The sequence below is a fragment of the Prionailurus bengalensis genome, chromosome C1, assembly GCF_016509475.1.
Source record: "Prionailurus bengalensis isolate Pbe53 chromosome C1, Fcat_Pben_1.1_paternal_pri, whole genome shotgun sequence".
NCBI lineage: Eukaryota > Metazoa > Chordata > Mammalia > Carnivora > Felidae > Prionailurus > Prionailurus bengalensis.
The window spans coordinates 122,419,207-122,441,848 of record NC_057345.1 but is presented as its reverse complement, the minus strand read 5'-3'; the positions used below and the strand labels follow the sequence as shown (position 1 = coordinate 122,441,848).

Below are 22,642 nucleotides of genomic sequence, written 5' to 3'. Positions count from 1 at the left end.
GAAAAATAAAACATCATGCTCAAAATGAAGTATCATTTTAAACATAATTCACACAAAATGCATCTAATGTTATTCATATAAATTGGCTCACTTAACATAGTAACTTAACTAAATAAAATATCACATGAATGTTTTGCTAAAAAAACCCTAAAGTTCACAGCTGCCAAGTTTACAGCTTTGAAAAATTTCATAAAGTATTGAACCTATTAACTAGAAACAAAAATTGACTATCACTTTAAGTTATTTGAGCATATGAAATATTGGAACTACTGTGCCTAAATGATGTATAAATGTATTTTTAAGGAATTCTTCCTCGATATTCAATTCAATAGTTATTGAGTATATATATCTTTCCAGGATTATCTGAGTACAGTGTGATGAGGAATAGGGTTTCTATGTTTTGGGTATTTCCAACTTACTGGAGTGAAAAACTGTAAACAACTATTCTATAAGGAACCATTTGGAGCATGGTCAATAGATATATAAATAAAAGTAGAATTAATTCCAATGGGATAGAGGAATATAGAGTCACTTAATAGAAGAAATGGTCTGTGCATTGAGCTTTAAGAATGACAAGAAGAAAGAAGTGAGAGAAAAAATTCACGGCATTAACAATACCCTTTCAAGAGATGGAAATCGGTACATTTTTGGTTGCTCACTGAGAATAACACAAAATGCCTATTTTTGCTTTTTTTCCTTCCTTCTCTTGGATACAGGACGTCTCATTCATCCATTCATTGATTTAAAAAATATTTATTGAGCACTTACTAACTCTCAGTAAAACTGGACTATGGCAGATAAGAGAAAAAAATTAGAGGGGCAGCCATGGAAGCCAGAGGAAGACAGAATAACAATGCTAATTCTCTGGAAGTCACATAAGCTAAGGATTCCACAGTTACTGTTGGATTTGCTACCAGAAATGGATGAAAGCAAAATCAGTCAATTTGTGGTACCAGAAGCAGGACAGCAGTGGATAGAGGTGTAAATGGGAAGAGAAAAGTTTATGAATATAGACAACTCTTTGAAGAAACTTGACAGTGAGATACAGGAAATAAAGGGGAAAAGCCATCCATAGACCCCTATGGCTGGCAGTAGCATACTCAGGAAATCTTACATGTCTAAATTGATACGCCACAAATAGATGAAATCAGCTTGCTTTTCAGAATAGCATGTTAATCTGAACACAATGATTATATATTAGATTTCTGTAAGTGCTTTGTGTTGAGGCTATGTTTCTAAGTGTTTTTGATATAAAACATGTGTTGAAAACTCCATCTGTTCTGCACTGAGATTTTCTAATCATTGTAATAAAGACAAAGAACCAAACCTTTGTTGGAATGGAATGGAATGCAATTTGTAGAAATACATTGTTTGTAAATAATATAATATAATTAAACAGGAAGTTTCATTCCATGAGTAAGAGCCCCTATTAGATGTAATTAAAAAAGTGTGTGCATTATCCAAGAGAACTCTTAAGCAGATGCATATTAAAGATTCTTTTATTTATCTCCTGCCCATTTCAGTTAGCTTGATTTTTTGTACCTGAAGGAAGTCACCTAACTTTTTGTGTGTACTAGTTTGCTATTTTAACATTTTTGTGAGGAACAACTTTAGACATAGATCGCACTAAAATAAATTAGAATAGACGATACCTAGTTTCTCCTGAATAGTGTTCTCAAATCTGGGCCATTCTTATTTTGGGGCAGTACTTGTGCATACATATTTGCAGCTAGGATAGAACCCACTTCTTAGAAACCCTGAGTGTTGATTTTAGGCAACGCAATCTGATCTCTCTGTACCTTTAATTCTCACAAGAATTTACACCCATTTGGCATTTAGCCTCTTTTTTTCCTCAGTGTGTCTTGTGGATGGGTCTCCTCATATGAATTGCAAGTAACTTGTACAAATCAGGATCAGAATTCCATTTGGAAAAAAATGGCACATTCAAAGTAGTATTAAACAATTTATCAACGAAGGGGTCACTTATCAAAGACAAGGGATATGTAGCAATCTGTGGCTGGTAATGATTTAGTCATTAACACCTGAAATGGAAAGGGTACATAAGCTGTTACTAGAACCTACAAAGAAGGAATCCTATAGTTTTTGCAGTAACAGAAGCAGTAAGTTTTGGTTGGGAAACATAGCCAGACTCACATGATTCCAATGGGTGAGAACCAAGAAAATAAAAAAGCATGCAAAAAAAACCTTTATTTTCTTCATTTGATTTGTCTGGTTTCATCTTGGCCATGGCCAACAAAAACTCAGAGATCAAGTGGTATTATTATTACTTAAACAAAAACTTTGTGTCTTTGAAAGAACACATGAAATTCCATCTGCTACTGTTTCATTGTAGAGTGGCATCAGTCCAGTTTATATTCCTGTCTGAAATTTATAACTACAGCCAACACTTGTGTTTTTCATATAAGGCTTCAGGGGAAATGCCCCCATTAAACAAGAAATAAGGCCTTACCTAGTAATCATAGCTCCTTTGTCAATTAATGATTCACTTTTGCCTTTACCTTTTGCCAGCATTTTGACTACATAGGTTATTTACCTAGTAGATCAAACCAAAATTTTATCCCTGCCCAATCTTATTCCTTTGCTTCTTTTTCTTAATTAGGTTGCTACAATTTCAATTTTGCATTGAAATGGAAATTGGAATGTGGAAAATATAGAATTGGAAAATGAGATAGAGTTGAACAAAGGAGTATTTGTGAATCTCCTGAGTCCAGATATATTTTTTCTTTCCTCTCCTTTGTATAGTGAAGACATATATATATTCTTCCTGGCAGATGAGATTGATTATCAGACAGACACACAGTGACTATGTTTTCTGTCAGTTTTTTTTTTCCCCTCCAGGCCTATTGAGCCCCAAATGGTCAGGGGGAAATTTCAGCTTCTAATTCAGAGGAACATGATTATGACATTTCCTGTTAGAAGCAATCCTCCCTTAGGCATTTGGACTTCTAAAACCACTGATCTCCTTATCTTGAATACAAGAAACAAAATATGTCCAGTGTCCAGTGGGTTAATGGGGTGATCGTGAAAGAGAATGCTACACTCCTACCCCTTAGTTCCCAGATCTGTGCTTCCTGGCTATGCGAGAGAAACACATATGTATGATGACATCCTAACTTTAAGGTTGTTATAGGGCCAAAACCAAGGTAGAAAAGACTAGTTCACCCTTCCATCAAGCCAGGTACATATAGCTAATGGAGAACACTGAATTTTATGGTCTGAGCCTATTGCCCTTCTTTTTTGCTGTAAAATCTTTTCTGTTCGGTGGTGATGTGGGTGAATCATTGTGATAATGGGTACGCTATTCTGTAAGTCCATGAATAGCAGTGCTGACAGGACTTCAAGCAACCAAGGCATATCTAAAACAGAGTACGTGTCTGTCTTTGTAATGACAAAATGCTACCCGTTCTTGATGGAATGGCTCCCATGTGATCTACCTGTCACCAGGTAGTCAGCTGGTCCTTTTGGGAAATCATGCCATATCAAGAGTTTAAATGACAGCCACTCTTGTTGGCAGGTAATGGTGGGAGCCCAAGCAGACTGACCTGTACTTAGTAGTCATATTGTCCATCTGATGATTGAGAGCCTCCTCTGGTATGCAGTGTTCTGGTGGATATCAAGTAGGACACTACTATCTTCACATTTTTACATGTTTACCCCTCCTGATAGATGGATGCAGTTATCTTTCCCTACATTTCCTTGTCACTAGTTTTCTAATTTTAGTCTTCCCATAACACTGATCAGGTCTTTTGTTAGTTACCGTGCATGAGTCAGGGTGGACCCATGCTTCAAGCCAATTCTCCTTCCACAAAAGGTAGAAAACTAAGTATCTTGTTCAAAAGTCTGCCAACTTGGAGGATTGATGTTTAGTTTGGTCTTTTAATGCCGTTCCTCAGTCAGACTGTAGTACAGAGCCTATCCAATTTCACAGTCTTCAAGTACATCATACAGACCTGCCCATAAACCAGGCCTGCATTTATTCCTCCCCTGTCAACATGTATTAGAAAACACATCTTGAGATTTTGACATGAGCTGAGGAGACAGAGTAAAGCAGAAGATGCAGTACTCTGGGCATTTTACTTCTGTGTTCTGTCCCAGTCCCATATATACCCCTTCTGTTTTATAGTGGGATATTGCTTTATGTGTTTAGTTTTATGGTCAGTGAATCGGATAACATTTAGTGCATGATGGGCAATCGGGGTTGCATAGACACTTGGCATCCCATGGTCAGACTAATTGCTTCTGCAAGTGTCCAGTAGAGATCTGCTTTTGAAATAGAGAACATTAATCAGCACAGGAGGAAATGGCCTTTCTCTAAAGCCTGTAATATCTATGTTTTGATTGCCATATAGTGAGTGTCAGAAGTTCTGCACAGCATCTCTGTTTACCATGAATATTTATATTAACATTGTATCTGCTGGTTCACGAGGTAAAGGTGGCAGAAAGGGTTGTACCATGGCCTTGATGTGCTGAATAGCTCTTTCTTGCACAGACTCTGCTCAGAACGGGCAGCTTCACAGGTTGTCTGGGAAGTAGAACAGGGCATCATATGTGAATATGCTTTAAGCTGTTTCTTCAGAATCTGAAGAATCTATTCCCTCTTCACTTTTGCATGAGTACAATTCCAACAAATTTTCTCTCACTTTAGAAGATATATCTCGGTGTGTACCATGCTACTAGATCTCCAAATTCTCCCCTAGGGATATAGAACTCATAAACTTTACAGGGATTTATCTTCACTCTGCCTTTATGCAGAGGATGTCTCCCTCCCTTGGATAGAGGCTGCCTCTGTCAGCAAGAAGACTTGTGGGAATTTTCAGGTTCAGCATCTTTAGCCATAAAATTAGACACATACAGCAACATTCCACTATAAAATGTTTTATTTATGAGACTGGTACAGAAAGCATAAGCATACTACACACATTTACCTAAGCATCTTTATCCTATGTGCCAGGGTCCCAGTACTTCTCTGCTAATATCTCTGTCTTAGCTTAAACAAACAAACACACACAGAGTTGAGCCACTAAATTTGTGTTGTAGCCCTGCAACCCTTGCTGTGTACTCTTGGACCTCTGCCTTACCTGCAACTACAGAAGAGACAGACTCCTTCAAAGATGCCCTGATGATCTTTTTTGTATCCCTGATTTTGCAGTCATGGTTTCAATTTCAGTTTATGTCTATGTACTCTCCCTGAGGTGTCATATGAACCATGTGAACTTCACTTTATAATCTGTAGAGTTGCCATTGTTGTGGAAATCAAGTGCCACCACCAATTACCCTCCCCAAACCTTTCCTCTCTATCTGCATTTTATTCTGTGTCATCACCAGTGACAGTGGATTACTCATGATTCCATCCTTTGCTACAGATTATTTATGCTCCAATTCCTTCCTGGAAGGGTGATTGTTACATCGAAGGTAGTGCAGTTATAGATGGATATAGATATACAGATATAGATACAGATATAGATCTCCAAGGTAATCTCAAAATCTCACTTTAAAGGTCCCTTTTCTGAGTCTATTGCTGGTATTCTTCACGGCATTTGTCAAGGTACCAAAAGGAAAGAGCTGGCACATTCTGAAGAAGATCTATTTACAAAGAGACCACATTTATGAAGTGAAACCATAAAGGACAGAGATATAATCTAGACCAGTAGCAACCAAGCTATTATACCACCCCTATGTCCATAGAGATGAACCATGCATTACAAGATACAAAAGGAGAACATTTCATGGAAAAGACTGCATCCATAGGAGTAGTGACATTATTTAAAACATACAGCAAGCCTGAAGTGCCGCTTCAGGATAAGGCCAAGGGAGTGAATACTCTGATTTCACTCTTCTCCTTCTAATCTCTTGCCATTGTACCCTAATGGCCATGCTCTGGAAAGCATGACAGCCCTTTTACTGTAGTTGATACAAGTTAACTTACTGGGACAGAAGGCAGGTATAGACAAGTGAATAGTGGATCTGGTCACATGAATGATATCCAATATATTTGTTATTCTATTTCCTGAGAGCTCAAAATAATTTCATGAATCTAGTTTGTCAAGGCATTGACAAATACCGAAATTCAACTTGTTTGATGATGGAGATATGATCGAATGCAAATATAAATGAATGGTGACATGAATATGGTTTTATGCCATATCTCAGTCTTCAGTTACTGTTCTTAGTCTTTTTATTCCAATAGTGCTTTCACCTTCTCTCTTCACATTTGCTGATGGTCTGTGAAATCCTGACTTCATTGCTTCATTCTTTCTTTCCATTGCATCTGCTTCCCCTGGGACTAAACGGGTAACTCAGAAATAAAGAATTCTTCATGATGTTGATAAAACCCAACATAGGAAAAAAATGTATATGTGCAATGGAGATTTCAAGGACAGATGTTTGTGGGTCACTGAGCCCACATCTCTACAGTTGGTTTCAAATAACACTCATTTATTCTAGAGGAACTTCTGCATTCTCATATTGCCCACTGGTGGTCACCAGATGGAGAAAGGCTTGCCTTCCTGATGATAAATGACTCGTTGGTGCCTAACATGATTATTCCTCGATTTACCGGAGCATTGTATCCCAAAGGAAAGCAGTATCCATATCCTAAGGTAAGTATCGTAGAAGCACTAGTTTGTTCTCTCTGCACCATTGACTTGATTGATAGTATCCTTGGTTCGCGAACAAATTGTCTTTGCAGAAAAAAAGAAGCTTTTCCTACCGGTCAGCTGACTCATCTTTTTAGAGCTTGCAGTAGCCTATACACACTGTTCTGGTAGGAAGAGGTAGAGATGATTAAGGGCTTGGGAACGGTCACTTTTGCTGCATTTATTTCCCTTTGATGCTCTCATTCTTGTTTTCCCTCACCTTCCCAGTTAGAAAAAAGGTGAGAAGACATAAGGGGCAGCACTGATGCTAAGGCACAGGTTTCTCCAAAAGTACATTCTGTTTGTTAACATTTATCATGTTCTAGTTGGTAATAGGTGTTATAAGGGAAGAAAAAGTCTCATGGTTAAATGAGTTGAAATTTCTTAGTCAAAAAAAAAGAAAATCCAACTTCTCTCAGATTATTTCGTAGAGCATTTAATATACTATATGTTAATGTGTATTATAAATCTCCCATAAAAAATCGACTAAGCATAAAGTATCTCCAGTAAGGAATAGACTAAGCATAAAGAATCTCTATAAAGAATTTATTAGTATTAGTATTAACATCAGCATTATTTTGGCAGAGCATACTCTGGAACATACTTTATAACATGCTGGGGTAGAGCCATAGCCAGGCATGGCTAAGATAGATGGAATTGTTTTATTGAGTGAGGCAAATACGGAAATCTTGCCCAGAGAGCAAAACCATTTTCAAGTAGGGAGCAGGTTGCAAAACATCTGGAGTGTAACTGTTTTTTCTATTGTATGGCATTTTTGATACCTTAAGTTCTATTTTTAAAGGTGTATTTACCCCAGGATTATATTACAAAGAAAAAGGCTCACAAGTGAGGACCCTTATGCATTAATCATGTAAAGATGTTTTATAGGAAAGTTTTTAAATTCCACTTTACACAGTTCACCTCTTAATTTGGTAAGAGATGGCTGCTAATTCGATTTAGAAGCTATTTTTAAGCCATTCCTTTCGTGTGTTGTACTTTATATTTCCCAAGCATGATAGGTTTTGTACCTTTCAACTTGTGCATTACATTAATTGGTCAAAGTATTGGACAAATTACCCATGACACATGTTATTCTATACTTGCAGTGAAGGCATGGTCTGGGTAGGGGTGACTTTCTCTATTTTCCTCTCATCTACCAGACCCAAGTTACTCAAGGTAGGGAAAGAGAGGAGAGGAGAGGAGAGGAGAGGAGAGGAGAGGAGAGGAGAGGAGAGGAGAGGAGAGGAGAGGAGAGGGAGGAGAGGGGAGGGAGAAAGGAAAGGAAAGAGAGGAAAGGAAGGAAGGGAAGGAGGGTGGGAAGAAAGGAGATGGAGCGGGGGAGGGAGGGAGGAAGGAAGGAAGGAAGCAAGCAAGCAAGGAAGCAAGGAAGGATGGATGCTGGCTTGAATATAGAGAGGAATAAGAAGATTGTTTACTCAGTGAGATTCTGTACCATCTGTTGTGGTTTTGTTTTTTGGGTTTTGTTTGCTTGCTTGTTTGTTTTCTCTCAATCTTGTCTTCCTTCCATAGACTGTAGGTAGTATTAAATGACTGGCTTATAGCTGAGAAAGACAGGAGAATTGAGAGGAATCTAATTTTATGATTTTGAAATATTACGTATAGGGTCTTTTCTGGATATAAGTTAGAAGCCGTATATATTCTGTGCTCTTCAGGAAAAAATGGCAACCTGGCCTAACAAAATAATCACATTCACGAAGAGATTTTTATTGTACTTCAAGTACACAACTTATGACTTCTCTAATATAGATGTAGCCATGTTTTACGAATGACAGTTTGTTCCTATAAGATATAACTGCATCTTTCCCCCAAAAAATGACTGAAAAGACTTCTCAAATGTATTAATTCTCACATCATTTGATTTACTTATGATAATGAAAATTCACCTGACAATTTAAATACAAAATGAAGTGGCATATTGTGAAAAGCATATGTGAATAGGCAAGATATTCACACACAACTGTTTGTTCACTGCAAAAAGGAAATAAAATCAGCCCCAGGGAAGAAACAAATTTTTTGTAATTCATGTCCCAAGAGGAGTGGGGAATTGTAGGACTCACGCTAAGAACCATTCGCAATAGGTGCATTTTCAAATTGCCTTCTCAGTTAGAGGCTGCTGGTGCTTGAACTGGGACACTCCTAGACCTCATAATTTTAAAAGGCTGAGGCAAACACATAAACAAATAGAAATATCTGAGAAAATTTGATTCAGAAAATACTGGGTTGATAAATCTAGACATTTTGTTATTAATAGGTTAATTATTTTATAATTCTCAATAATAAAGCTAGACATAAAATAATCTTTGCTATTATGTAAATCATGTGTGCTAATAATATACTTCATATTTTCAGAGATAGTTTCACTATTTTTTTTCCTTATTTGGACTTCTTCACAATTGCCTCTATTTATAAATGGACAAACTGAGCTCTCTAAAAGGCTAAGTCCTTCTATAAAAGTCAGAGTTATTTTAAGAACAGGGAAATAACTCAAATTTATTGATTCTGTCCCTTTTTGTAAAACTACCAGAGGTTAACTTATATATCTGAGGACATATCTGGAATCGAAATATCATCTTGTCAAATTAACAAATATATGTGTAGCTCTGTTTGCTCCATTTACTCCTAATGACTTAGTAAGATATACATATGATTCTTAGTCTCACACATGAGATAGATAGATGGATAGGTAGGTAGGTAGGTAGGCAGGCAGATAGAGAGAGAGAGAGAGAGAGGAGAGAGAGAGAGAGAGATAGGTGATGGATGGATGGATGGATGGATACATAAGATATATAAATAATAGATACATAGATAAAGACAGGTAATGCAAGGTAAAAGTCCTGAGTGTGTGTTAATTACCACCACTGAGGAGTATTAAACACAAAGAAACATTAGCTATTCTAGCAACCATGCCAAGAGAAAGAATCATAAATCCTCGGGAGGTTTTCAGTAGAAATCCCTGCCCAGGTACTTAAGACCATAGGACTGGAAGAAAGTAGGTCTGAGCTTGATCCTTGTTCTCAGAATAAGTTTCAGTATCATTTTGGATAAATTACTTAAACTTTGAAAGTTATTATTTTCCACTCTGGTTTAAAAAAAAAACATTTGTCAGTTATTCCACTAGCAACTGTATTATTTTGATTTGCTCTTACTTTTGCAATAAACTTACAAAAAGTAGTACTTTAGACATTGAAGTAATTCATAGAGTTCACACTAAATTGTGCTTCAAATTAAACTAGATTAAAATAAGTGCAGCAAATACTCAATGTGGTCAGATTTACTAATGAAATACTTACACTAAACAAATATATTTGTATTTTACTTAATTCAGCATGATTCAGAACTCATAAAATACCCTATCATTAGCAATTCAGCACAAAAGAGATGCACAGTTCTATCTCAGTAACCTCAGGTTAATCTTCTTAATTAAAGCATTATCTCGTTTAATGACAATTTAGTTGCCAGTAAAATAAGGTTAATTATTATTGAGGCTTGTGTTTCAGAATTATAGAGGAAGGATTCTGTAGATATGCAGTCTTTCTGGAAAATGTGACTGTAAAAAGCAAATAGATGAACTCCTCTAATTTGCAAAGTATTGAAATGATCCAGATATTGAAAGGTGTGAATGAACTTGCACTGTGCACTTAATTTCAAAACTCCATGGAGAGATAAAAATCTAATTGAGATTATAGACTGATGGACAGCTGAGTTTTGGAAATAGCCTAATGTTTGTTTTTTATCTAAAATTGGCCACACGTGTACACAAATTTTAGTTTGTTTTCATGTAAAAGCTAACAGGGTTATCGGTGATCCCATACAGGTAGAAGCATAGCAGAGTTGCAAACATTAAAAACAAACAAATGAACAAAAAAGTATCTTATGATATGGTAAATACCATCTGTGTCTTTGACAAAGTATGTCATAAAATTATTCATCATTGATATGAACTGACAAAAAATCAATTTCTCTTTTTCTAAATGAGTTTATTGAAAAATAAAAAGTAATAGGCACAATTTTTCACCAACTAGAAAATTCAATGTCTTTATGATAGCTATCTTTTTAATTTGCTACTATATACTGTTTTAGACATTTTTTAAACTTTAGACATTTTTAGAAATTACTGTTTTGTTAGTCTATGTGACAAAATTATGAGCTATTTTTAAGCTACAGAAGGGAAACCTACTTTGACTCAAAACTGCTGACTTGTGACATATTCTCAGAGAAGTATTGTCTCATTTTTGATAATCAAACAATACTTGAGGATCTTTAACATCTTGCTCATCGTCTATATTCAGTAAATAACAGTTATGTCCCATGACATGAGAAATGCTGGTTAAATCTTATTAAACAAGCCTTCCTGCCCTCTGGGTAATTCTGATGCAGGTTAACACCTTTGGTAACCACTGAACTGTAATATATAATATATACATGTATATATTACACATGTATCCAATATGTGTATATATGTATACAATATTATATATTATATGTTATTATATATTATTATACATTATTGAATATATATGTATTACTACATATACTAGCAATAATATATATTATTGAAAAAATATATACATATATATCAGTGTCTTATAAAATTTGCATACTAATTATAGCTATCTGAGAGTCTTGTTAAAACACAGAATCTTGGGCCCACGACTATGGATTCTTATTTTGAGTTTGTGTAGGGCCTAGTATTTGTGTTTCTAAGATGCCAGGTGATACTGATGGATACTTGCTGCTGGTCAAAGTTCAACACTTTGAATGGCACTACTAAATATTGTATCCCAGCTCTAATTTTTAGTATATGTGGTCAAACTAAAGAAATGGTTAGATTGAAAAAATGGATAAGGCCGTTTTTTTTCAGGGAGGGTCATGACAATTAAATTGAAACAGTAGTGATGTGAAAGGGAGCTCCTGTGTGGGGTATAAAACTAAATTGTCCAAGACAGATGTTCCCAGAACTTGAGGGTTTTAAAATAATGAAAAATTTTATAAAATCTGACACCAGATCCTACTCCATGAGGCAGGATCATAGCTTATCTTCCAGGAAGCCCTTCAGTATATGAACCGTTGCCATCATCTCTCTTTATAGCATTGTTTCTGCAGTGGAAGACATTCCTGACCCCTTTCTTTGGCTCAGAACCTCTGACCTGTGTATGATACACTTCCACAGGTGTGCTAGTTATTTTTGTTTATTATTAAGACTTTATTTTTAGAGCAGTTGAAGGTTCACAGCAGAATTGAGAGAAAGGGACAGAATTCCCATATGCCATCTGCACGCACACATGCATAGCCTCTCCCAATATCAGCATCACTCACTACAATGGTGCATTTGTTATAATTGATGAAGCTACACTGACATATCATAATCACCCAAAGTCCATAGTTTCAATTACAGTTCACTTTTAGTGTTGTGCATTCTGTAGATTTGGACAAATATATGACATGTATCCATGATTATGGTATCACAGAGTATTTTTTCACTGCCCTAAAATTCCTCTGTGCTTCACCCATTCATCCCTTTGCCTTTCCCTCCATGCTAGTCATAATTTAATAGCCTAATAACACAGTTCTCATGGAGCTATTACTGAGTGTTGGTGGAATGCATTACGTTGCTTCTGGTCCTGTTCAACTTTGGGTTTTATCAGTGCCAATTACTTGGACATGGATTTTTCATTTTCATTCTCCTCTTTAAATCACTTTTATCATCCTCCTTAGATTTTGTCAGTCTTCTAATTTAACCCACTTTTAATTTCCTTGTCTTTCTTTGTATATCTCAGATAGCCTTCTCCTAAAACATCAGTCACACCCCAACAACACATCGGTACTTTGTTCAGAAACACATTGCACCACCAGTAGTCAACTGATTCTGTAAGTCATTTATTCACATACACATTCTTGTATTCATTCCAAACTGCTTGGAATATATTGGTAAAAGGTCCCTTTCTTCCCCCTATGAGTTCATAGTATATTTAGAAAGACTTTGGAAACTATTGCCTAGGAATGAACTGACGCATAACTGCAGCAGGGAAGAGCATCCCAGGTTTACATGCCGGCTTCCTCGGTTATTAGATATCCCATCTTCCGCTGTTTGCTTGGCTTCTCCATTGTCATCTGGAAAAGGGTTATAATTATATCTTAAGTGGGAAGTAGGAATATTTAGTAGGTTGATTAATGTAATGCCTTTACTATATACTGTGAGCCAGAAACATACTAATGCTCTAGGCTAGTTATTACCTATTCTTATCACTGTCTTTCTACTCCTCTAGCTCGGTACTTAGTGAGGGCAGTATGCTCTGTGGCCCACCACCTCTGAAGGGGCACTTGTACCCCATGTAGTGTTCACTACAGTTTAAAAGGAAATTTAGGAATGTTTAATGCAATGGAAGGGATTAGGTATTGGGGAATTTTAAGCATGTGCTACCTAGATTGGCAGGTGGTCTTCGTTTTCTTCTTCTTCTTCTTCTTTTAATTAGCTAAGCTTTTCTCTCATTGCATTTCTTATCCTATAATGTAAGTAGCAGCTTGTTCTACTCATTGTTTTGTAAAGCCAGCCCTTCTGGTGTTATCCTAGGGAAAGAACACAGTAGCGATGCCTAATGAATAAAGCCATCATGATTTTCCATCACCTTTAATTGTCTGACTAAAATGCTTGAGAAACAGCAATCTACAAAAACAATTGAAGGCAATCAGGTTGTTGAATTTGAAATCATTTCTACTTTAGAGAAATTAAACTTTTTCCGTATTCTAATGCAGAATTGTAAAGGAATCGAAACACTTTCCTTTTCAATATAATTTAATGCTTAATATGTTTGTATTACAACTCTCATTTTCTCAAAGGCAGGTCAAATGAACCCAACCATCAAATTATATGTTGTAAACCTATATGGACCAACTCATACTTTGGAACTCATGCCACCTGACAGCTTTAAATCAAGGTATGCAATCTCCATTTTATTTTTACTTGGAAATAGTTACTTTAACTTCAATTATCATTTTGTTGCAATTTAGAGAGAGGTGATAAGCTCAACAAATCCACTTGAAAATAAATCTGAGGTTGTCCCATTAGTGCAGGAATGAACTCATTCTGGATTTCTTGTTCTCAGGGAGCATTTAAAGTTTCCAAGTGATTAGCAGCACCACAAAATGACTAAATGTAGTGATACTGAGAATTAGGCCTTTTGCAGGAGATGTGACAGGGAGATGGGAGCAAAGGATAATTTTCCATTGAATTTTCTTCCTGGAAATGCCTCTTTTAAAAGGACCTGAAAAGAGATCTTCTTTAAAAGAGTACAGTCTTCCTAGAATTTGTGTGGTTTTTCCAGAAGAAATTCTCCCTATAACTTGGGAGTGATTCCCTAGGGTTTTTTCTCCAGGCAGGGAAATGTAATGAGATGTTGTTTTAAAACATCCTACATAAGAAGCCTTCTTATTTAGGAAGTTTGAATGGAAATAGAAGAAACACTTTATGTGTCAGAAGCATAATTTTAATATTAGCAAAATTTCTAGTAGTGAACAATGAATCAAATATCCATGTGGATTTTGAAATTCAGAGTGGTCTCAAACTTCAAGGGTGTTCTTTCAAATAGTGCAGCCCTTTAAAACTTTACAAAGGTCCTGGGGAAGGAATAGGTAGCTGACTTGGGAAAATACTTTCACACTATATTGGATGATATGGGGCTAAGCTCAAACTTTGTTTTGATGCCATCAACAATCAGTCCTAGGGCATTGATTCACCTATAAATTCCACTCAAACGTTGACCCATCAATGTATTCAGGAAAATTTCATCAGAATTGGGGATTTTCACAGATATTATAGCTTGAAGTATGTGGAAATGTTTCCTACTTATAAAGTTATTAAAAGTTTATGGAAGGCTTACACCAGTAGGGCACCCATAACTACCTAATATAATTTGTTCCTATTAGTGATGGAAAAGATGAGGTTCGGGGAGAAAATTGAACCCCAAGATTAGTTGGTAGCAGAAGTAGAAAATGTGGTAAAGCCTCCTACAAGTTACAGAGCATTTCATGCAGGTCATGATGGAAGACCTTACAGGACCACTGGAATTAACATTTAGAAGGCAATAGAGTTGGCCAAATCAGGTAGGAACTCTAATTCCGTACTCGGTCTGCTAGCCATGAAGGAATTAAGCACAGATGAAATAATGATGGAAGCCATTTGTATTTTATGTCCTGAGCTCTTGTCTTTTTCTTCAGTTTGTTTTAATGCTCTTAATTAACAGAGAAGGTCACTAGACTGGAGTGTCTGAGTCAAATCTCTGCCATCATTTCATTAGGTGACCTTGGGCAAATCTCTCTCTCTCTCTCTCTCTCTCTGGGTCTGAATAACTTCATTTTAAAGTAATACACACACACACACACACACACACACACACACACACTTCATTTTCATTAATCATTTGAAATCTTTGAAGTGGAAGTCAACTTTACAATATCTAGTGTTCTTCTGAGAAAAAGTGGTGATTCTGTACCTTGACCTTATAACCCCAGAGGCTGCTAGAGAGTTCACCCAATCACCCATGCCGAAAAGGGATGTATGTATGTGTGTGTATGTGTGTGTGTATGTGTGTATGTATGCATGCGCAATAATATAAAAGATCCCGCTAAAAGTGAGGAAGAATCTTGTGAAGAAAGATTTCTTAAATGTAATTCAGGTATGTTGATTTAGTGATGAATTTGGTCTACAATTTTGGGACAGTCATGTATTAACTTATGTATACAATGCACCAAACAATTTGGCTTTTTCTGCCTCATGGTCTTACATTAAGTGCATGTGAAGTGCATGTGAAATGTATGATTTTTGTTGAAAAACTCAAGATCAAAATTTACTTTAAAACTGATACTTTAAAATATTTCTCCTGCTTCAGTTTTACAGAAATGTATTTCCTTACTCATTCGTTTCTGGTAGAGAGCTTCAATCCAGTTCACAGAGGAGTAATAAATGAATTTTAGATCATTTTAGAGCACTTGATGCTCTATGTATAGGTATTAGGTCCAGAGACACACAAACATGAACAAAATAAATATATCCATGGTGTGAATCAAACAAAGTTGCATTCCTCTAGCTTCACATAAGATGGAAACCAAACTTTTATGTTTTCTTTGATTTTGTTTTTGGATTATTAACATCTCTAATATATAATACTTAGTATTTTAGCCATATAGAAATTAGCTAGAAAACTACTGTGCCCTCCTAGTGAGAAATCTAAAAGAGTATACTGGTTTTCATAATTGAATGGTCAGGGTCCTAAAAATTAACAAAATGGCACACTCAAGACGGGTAAGTGAAATGCAATTAATTAAGGGACTATTAACAAAAATGTGGGCAGGATTAAGGGGAAACACAAAGGATGGGAAAGCAATTTAAAGTCGGCTATCAGGGAGAGGTATGGTGGTCCCAGGACTAAAGGAATGAAGCACAGGCTGTTATGAATCCAGAAGCCTGTAGTTCTGAAGAATAGGATGGACCAGTAGGATGTGTCCACAGATTAAGCAATTCAGTCATTGCCAAGCCATACCCTAATAGTGAGTGGATCCCGGGAATTAATACCCTAAATTCTCTCTCCTCTCAACCTTTGAGTATCCTGCAGAGGACTTCCACTGTCAAGGCATGCTCACTGTAGAGGCCAGCCTCTGGAAACTGCAGAGGGACAGTTGGAGAATGGACCTGGCAAACAGAGAGTATTGCATACAAATAATTGAAGAATATATTTGCTCTAAGAAGTTTATCATTGTTTAGGCATAGGTTGGAGATGTCCCCGCCAGAACACAATGATTTTTCTGAAGCCACGTGAGAAGTGTTCTGTCTCTGTGTCTAGTACTGTTTCTGTTTCTATCTTTCTGCCTCTCTGTCTCTCTGAGTGTGTGTGTGTGTGTGTGTGTGTGTGTGTGTGTGTGTGTGTGTCTTTCAGTATCTCTATTTCTATACAGACATATACACATACACACTCATATGCAAACATATACACATATCTATGATTTATCTGAACTGATGCATGTGCTTCTCCTGCAAACTTCCCATATTTTTCTTATGTGTACGGTGAGTCATGTAACTGCATTAGTGTACTTTGGACATGATGCTTACCTTTGGTAACACTTGTTTCCCTCTCTTAACTTATTTTCCTTTTTCTCTTTCTAATTTTCTTTATCATGTTATTCTTAAATCTTTCTAAGCTAACTCAAATTCTTTTTTATATTAAAAAAATTATATATGTAAATATATAAAGTAAATTTTTGTTGTCAACTATCAGTACCAGTATTTTCATATTTATTAGTGACCATATTCCTACAAATTCCAAGAAATACAAATCATTATTTTTTAATGTATAAATGTAAACAAGCATAAATTAATTTTATTAGTTTTGTCCTTTCCCCATGCTCTCTTAAGACCATCATATGCTCTCTTTTTTGTGGAGTTTGTGTTGTGTTCATAACATATGGTTTCATAGTACCCATATCATTTGAAATTCTATTTAAACTCTCAGTAGCAGAATACCCAAATAGTTAATTTGCCCCATAATAATTTACATATCTACTCCTTTTTTGGGTATGCTATCTAAACATCTACTATATTTTTATAATATCTTCAGATCTGCACAACGGCAATCAATACATGACTCTTATTCAATTGCTCTGTGTATTTATGAACTATCTTTTTTTTTCTTTTTCTTTTTTCCACTAAATCTGAACCTCATATATGACCATCTCCTAGCTTTTTTTTCCCTCTCGTAAAATCACTATCATGACAATAATAATAATTGAATATATATGTGCATACCATATAGGGAGGAAGACTTATAAATAGAAAAAGGGTCTCTTAGGCCTTGAGCTACCTTATAAGCTCGTATTCTTTCATTCCCGTTCCAAAGAGCAAGGTTTGTATAGAATTTGAAGACGTTAGGTCATTTGTTTTGGTCTATTGATTCTTTACTTGGTTAATTGATTAATTGATTTATAACAACTAATGTTCGTAATTATAATAGAAATATGTCCCCAAGGTAGAATCAGCATTCGGTAGATCTTCCCTTCAACTAGATACTTAAACTCTACTCAAAGAATGTAAAATAAATTTCTATCCATTTATATGGTTTTAAAAATAAAAGGATACCATAGCTTAGAGAAAGGCATAATTTCTTTTTCTTTTTCCTTCCCCCATACTTCTTTATTTTTTCAAAAAGCATATTTGTGATTCAGCTAAAGATCTTTTATCAAACAAATTCAGATCATGAATGAAACTTTTCTTCAACAGTAATTCAGCTCATACTGTTTAATTATTGTCTGTGTTGATTCTTCAGAATGTAGCACAGTAGGAAATAAGATAATGCCCTTTCATGAACATTCCAGACCCATTTGGGAGTTAGATGATTCACCTCATCTAACAGATGAGCAGCCTCACTCTCTTATGAGTGGAGGAGGAACAGAGAGGGAGAGAAAAAATCCCAAGCAGATTCGTGCTGTCAGCACAGAGCCAGACACAGGGCTTGATCTCATAAGCTGTGAGATCGTGACCTGAGCCAAGATCAAGAGTTGGCCACTCAACCTACTGAGTCACCCAGGCTCCCCCGATAATTCATCTCATCTTAAGGGGAAGTAACATTTTGTAAATTTTTACACTATGAGTGTAAGGTATTATAAGCATTCCTTATCTTTACTGGAATTTATAAGTAAAATTTTAAAATATATATTTAAGTTCTAGGCATTTTCCAGATTGTTTTGAGGAAGTGATTATCCTTTGTATTCAGATATCTCCAGGCTGAGGAGAAACAGTAATGTTTTATCTGTAGTTTCTCCTTACTCTGTGTCTTTGACTTGCTAGTTTGTCCTTCCTGTATCGTTGAAGTATGTCTAGTCTATACTGTATCTTTTTTTTTCTGCCAAGGAATGTTGTTTCTTCCAAGAGAATCAAGTTAATAACAATTTCTCTGTTCATAGAAATGTCCTAAGTGACCCTTCTTACAAGTAATGCATAGTTATTAACAGAAGCCTTTGGAATTGACTAGCGATGAGTTGGTCACGCATGCCATGACCATACAGTCATGGGTTGAGATCCCGGACTATCTGGAAGAGAGAGAGTTTGGTGCCACTATATACGTACAAATATTATGTTGTGAACTTGGAGTAGTGATTGGACAGGAAGCCAGTGAAAACGCAGGTGTGACTTCTACCATAGTACCTGTCTGCTGATGATGCTGGGGCCTCCATTCCACGTGCCCTTGTGAACAATTAGATCTTCTGTGCCAGACCACCCAGCTGATAGAAAGTCTTTCTTGACTTGAGTGCAATCCCTCTAACCTGCTTGTCTCTGTCTCTGTGGCTCAAGAGGATGAACTCCTCGAGGACTTCCTGGGTAATCCAGAGCCATGGAGACTAGGAACAACCAGGAAAGCCAGTTGTAAGGAAGGGACACTTCCGCTGGTCACTGGTCGTGAGACACCAGATCTAATGTGTTCCTGAGATGGATTTCCAGGAGGACATCAGCAGCAGGCAGGCCAAGGAGTGTGATTTCCAGGTAAGGGCCCTTCCCTATTCCCTCATTTGAGGAAGCCTGATTGCTTATGAACAAACTAAGGAGAAGTGCAGCTAGGATCCTGAGACAAGGAAAGAAAGAATACAGTGTGTGACTTACTTCTTATGTGCGAAGCTTCACTTTAACTTTCATTTTAGATAATCACAACACTTTATCGTGGAAATTTCAGTGGTTTGAAGTTACCCCTGATAAACCTTATAAATTCAATTTTGGGGAGAACTCTCATCTTTCAGATTATAAATCAGGGTATATCCTAAGATAGATGGCATCACAGTAAATTGTGCTTGTAGGCATAAGACACATACAAACACACTAATCACATTATCTAATCAAAGAGAAATGTTAAGTGGTATGAATATAAATTATTTTAACTTTATTTTACACCTAAATTAGTGTTTCCCTTTAAAAATCACTTATCCACCAGATTTGCACTGGTTGAATTTCAGTTGTTTTACTAACATGAAATCCTTGTTAAAAGTCAAGATTTTCTACTGTAGATAATAAATATGTGTCAATGTCTGTGAAGACATTATAAAGAAGATGTTCTTGCAACATTACACTTGAGGGCTACTTTGGAAGGGAAAACCCTTAAGATGAATATTTAAATTATGTTTGTTGTGGCCGCTGTTAATTATTTTAAAAATTGTTCATGTTGGTTGTCATCTCATTTGGCACAATATATAATATTACTCACTTTAGCTAATTAAGACAAATTTCTGATTGGGTTTGAAAATTTATGTATGCCAGTTCGATCTAGATTTTTCTATAAATTAACCTCTGTGATTTTGTAGTCTGTGGTCAGTTGTTTACAATAATCACACTATTTTTTCTTGAAAAAAAATCACACTATTTTTTAACTTTAATTGTGAATAACATTTGCACCAATTAATCAGAAATATATATTGTCAGAATTCAGCATTTCTTTTCCTGATTATAGTATCCACTATCATTTTATTCCATGATAAATCCTCTAGAGAAATCTATTAGAGGTTAGTACCTATATTTCCCCCTTTTTGATATTCACACTGCTGAACATGATAATGCGTGCAAAATAGTTTAAACAAAACACAGTAAAAATGAACAGGGCATCATTCTTTGAAGAATCCCAAAGACTTATCCTAAACCAGTTGCATATTTGATTCAAAGTTGCCTTTGTTAGCTATTTAGAGAACTTCATGTAATGATTTCAGTGGGTTTCTTGGCAAGTTTCAAGTGAGACTTAGCTGGTGTTGAAGGGTGCCAGATGTCTTGAAGAGATTGCTGAAGAAAATATGGCAGGGTTCACTGTATGATAAGTTTTGCTTGCCTTTCTACTGACATTTTCACTCTGATGGGCTGACAGGTTTTCTGGAGAAAGTGGTAGTTATTCAGTAACATTAGAAACGTAAGATTCATGTAACTAAATGTCTAACCCACCTTTGTCTAAGGACAGGTGATTTGTATCACAAAGCTTTTCTCCCATAGGTGGTTTTTTTCTAAATCACATAAAAACTGGGTGGATTAATTTTAAGACAGTGCTTATGGATGGCACTTCTCAAGCCATTTCTAAATCACCTCATCTATTCTGAAACTGGGCAAATTTGTTGGAAAGTTTTTTTTTTTTTCCTTTTTATTATACATTGAATCACTGTTGACAATTGTATTTTGTCTGTATGGGTTGAGATTTTTTGATACAGTGTGTAATTTCCTAAACATAAAATCTACAATGAAAGAAATATATACTAATTATAAGAGGAAAAAAATATAAGCTTTCCTAATCTAGAAGTAGCCTTAGAACATTCTGGGCCCCGCTAATTAGCATCCTCACTATACCAAAGGTTCAATATCCCTCATCTCCCTCATTTTGATTTCTTCATTTTAAACTGTTTTAAATAAGATTTTAAAATTATAATATATGTATATGTATATATTTGTGTGTGTGTGTGTGTGTGTGTGTGTGTGTGTGTATGCATGTGTGTGTAAAATAAGATTGGCCCCTGGGTAAAGTGAAATAACACAGAGATCATGTATAAGAAAAAATTGTGAAATCAAAAATAAGGTTTGCCTTTTAATTAATGGTTGCATTTTTTTACAAAAATAGAATATAGCTTAAAAAATTATGCTTATTGCACCTGTTAGTGTTAATCAATAGAAAATTAAAAAATATATTCATAAATGTCTATCACCTTGATTATTTTATTTTTCCAAGGATTTCCTTTCTGGTATATCATTCACTTTCAAGTTTATTCTCAAATTTTCTGTATATTTGTACCTGTATGTATATGTACATGTGTTAACATACACACACATATATTTGTATTTATGTGTGCATGAGTATTCAGAATAGCAGATGTGTAGACATACATAAATAGAAATTAATGTGATATGGCATCCTTATAGTGTTTCATTTATCCTTATATATAAAATAATAAGTGTATATTATTGGTACCATACAGGTTCTCTGGCTCTAAATGTAAATTTTAATTTTGTTTCCGAACTAGAGAATATTATATCACTATGGTTAAATGGGTAAGCAATACGAAGACGGTGGTCAGATGGTTAAACCGGCCTCAGAACATTTCCATCCTCACGGTCTGTGAGACCACCACTGGCGCTTGTAGTAGAGTGAGTATAATTTACTTTTTTTTCATGCCTCAAATGAAGTATTTTATGCTACTCACAAAGGGAAATCAGGCAATCCATTGTACAAAGACCAATATTTAACTTCCAAAGGTAGTTGGGAAAGAGTCCTTCTATTAGGAGTATATATTTTAATCCATAAATCATCTAAACTTTGAAGTGAGAAATATATGATAAGCAAAAGAGAACAAACCAAGATTTAAAAAAAAATGAATTCTTGTATTAAAGGGATTCTAAATCACATTAGTTTAATTCCGAAATACATTTTTCTCTCCATAGTTTGACTTTGATTAACTTGAGAATATGGAATATTTTTCCTGTTTTCTTCAAACACATTCCAAAGTTCAATTTTTATGGTCATTCAGATTAGTCTTATAAAATAATGGACAGTATCTCTATTTTTAAATTAAGTAAGAAGAGTAAAAAATAAAATGGTCCTTGAACCACTATGATTTTGAAAGCTGGTTGCATTTCTATTTCTATAATCAGTTTTTATAACTCTGCAATAAATCCTGTACATGTAATTTTTAAACTTCTTTACAGAGAGGAATACTATAATCAGTTTAAGTTGCTCTATTGTACGCTTCTATTGTTACTTGCCAAAGTATTCCCAATTATTTAACAACAGAAATTTTCAAACTTCTGTTTCTAAAATTTTTTTGATGTTTATTTATTTTTTAGAGAGAGAGGGAGAGAGAGGAGAGGAGGGAGAGCAAGCAGGGGAGGGGCAGAGAGAGAGGGGTGTCACAGAATTCTGAAGCAGGCTCCAGGCTCTGAGCTATCAGCACAGAGCCCGATGCAG

The 22,642-nt window shown here is 35.6% G+C and overlaps 1 protein-coding gene across 1 annotated transcript in view; it reads left to right on the top strand.

The window, feature by feature from the left end:
* Positions 1-22,642, top strand: part of DPP10 (dipeptidyl peptidase like 10) — a 640,613-nt gene that overhangs the window by 518,064 nt on the left and 99,907 nt on the right. The window contains exons 9-11 of the mRNA XM_043576604.1: positions 6,466-6,620; positions 13,515-13,612; positions 21,702-21,825. Coding sequence (XP_043432539.1) covers positions 6,466-6,620; positions 13,515-13,612; positions 21,702-21,825 — 377 coding nt within the window. The remainder of the gene's footprint in view (positions 1-6,465; positions 6,621-13,514; positions 13,613-21,701; positions 21,826-22,642) is intronic.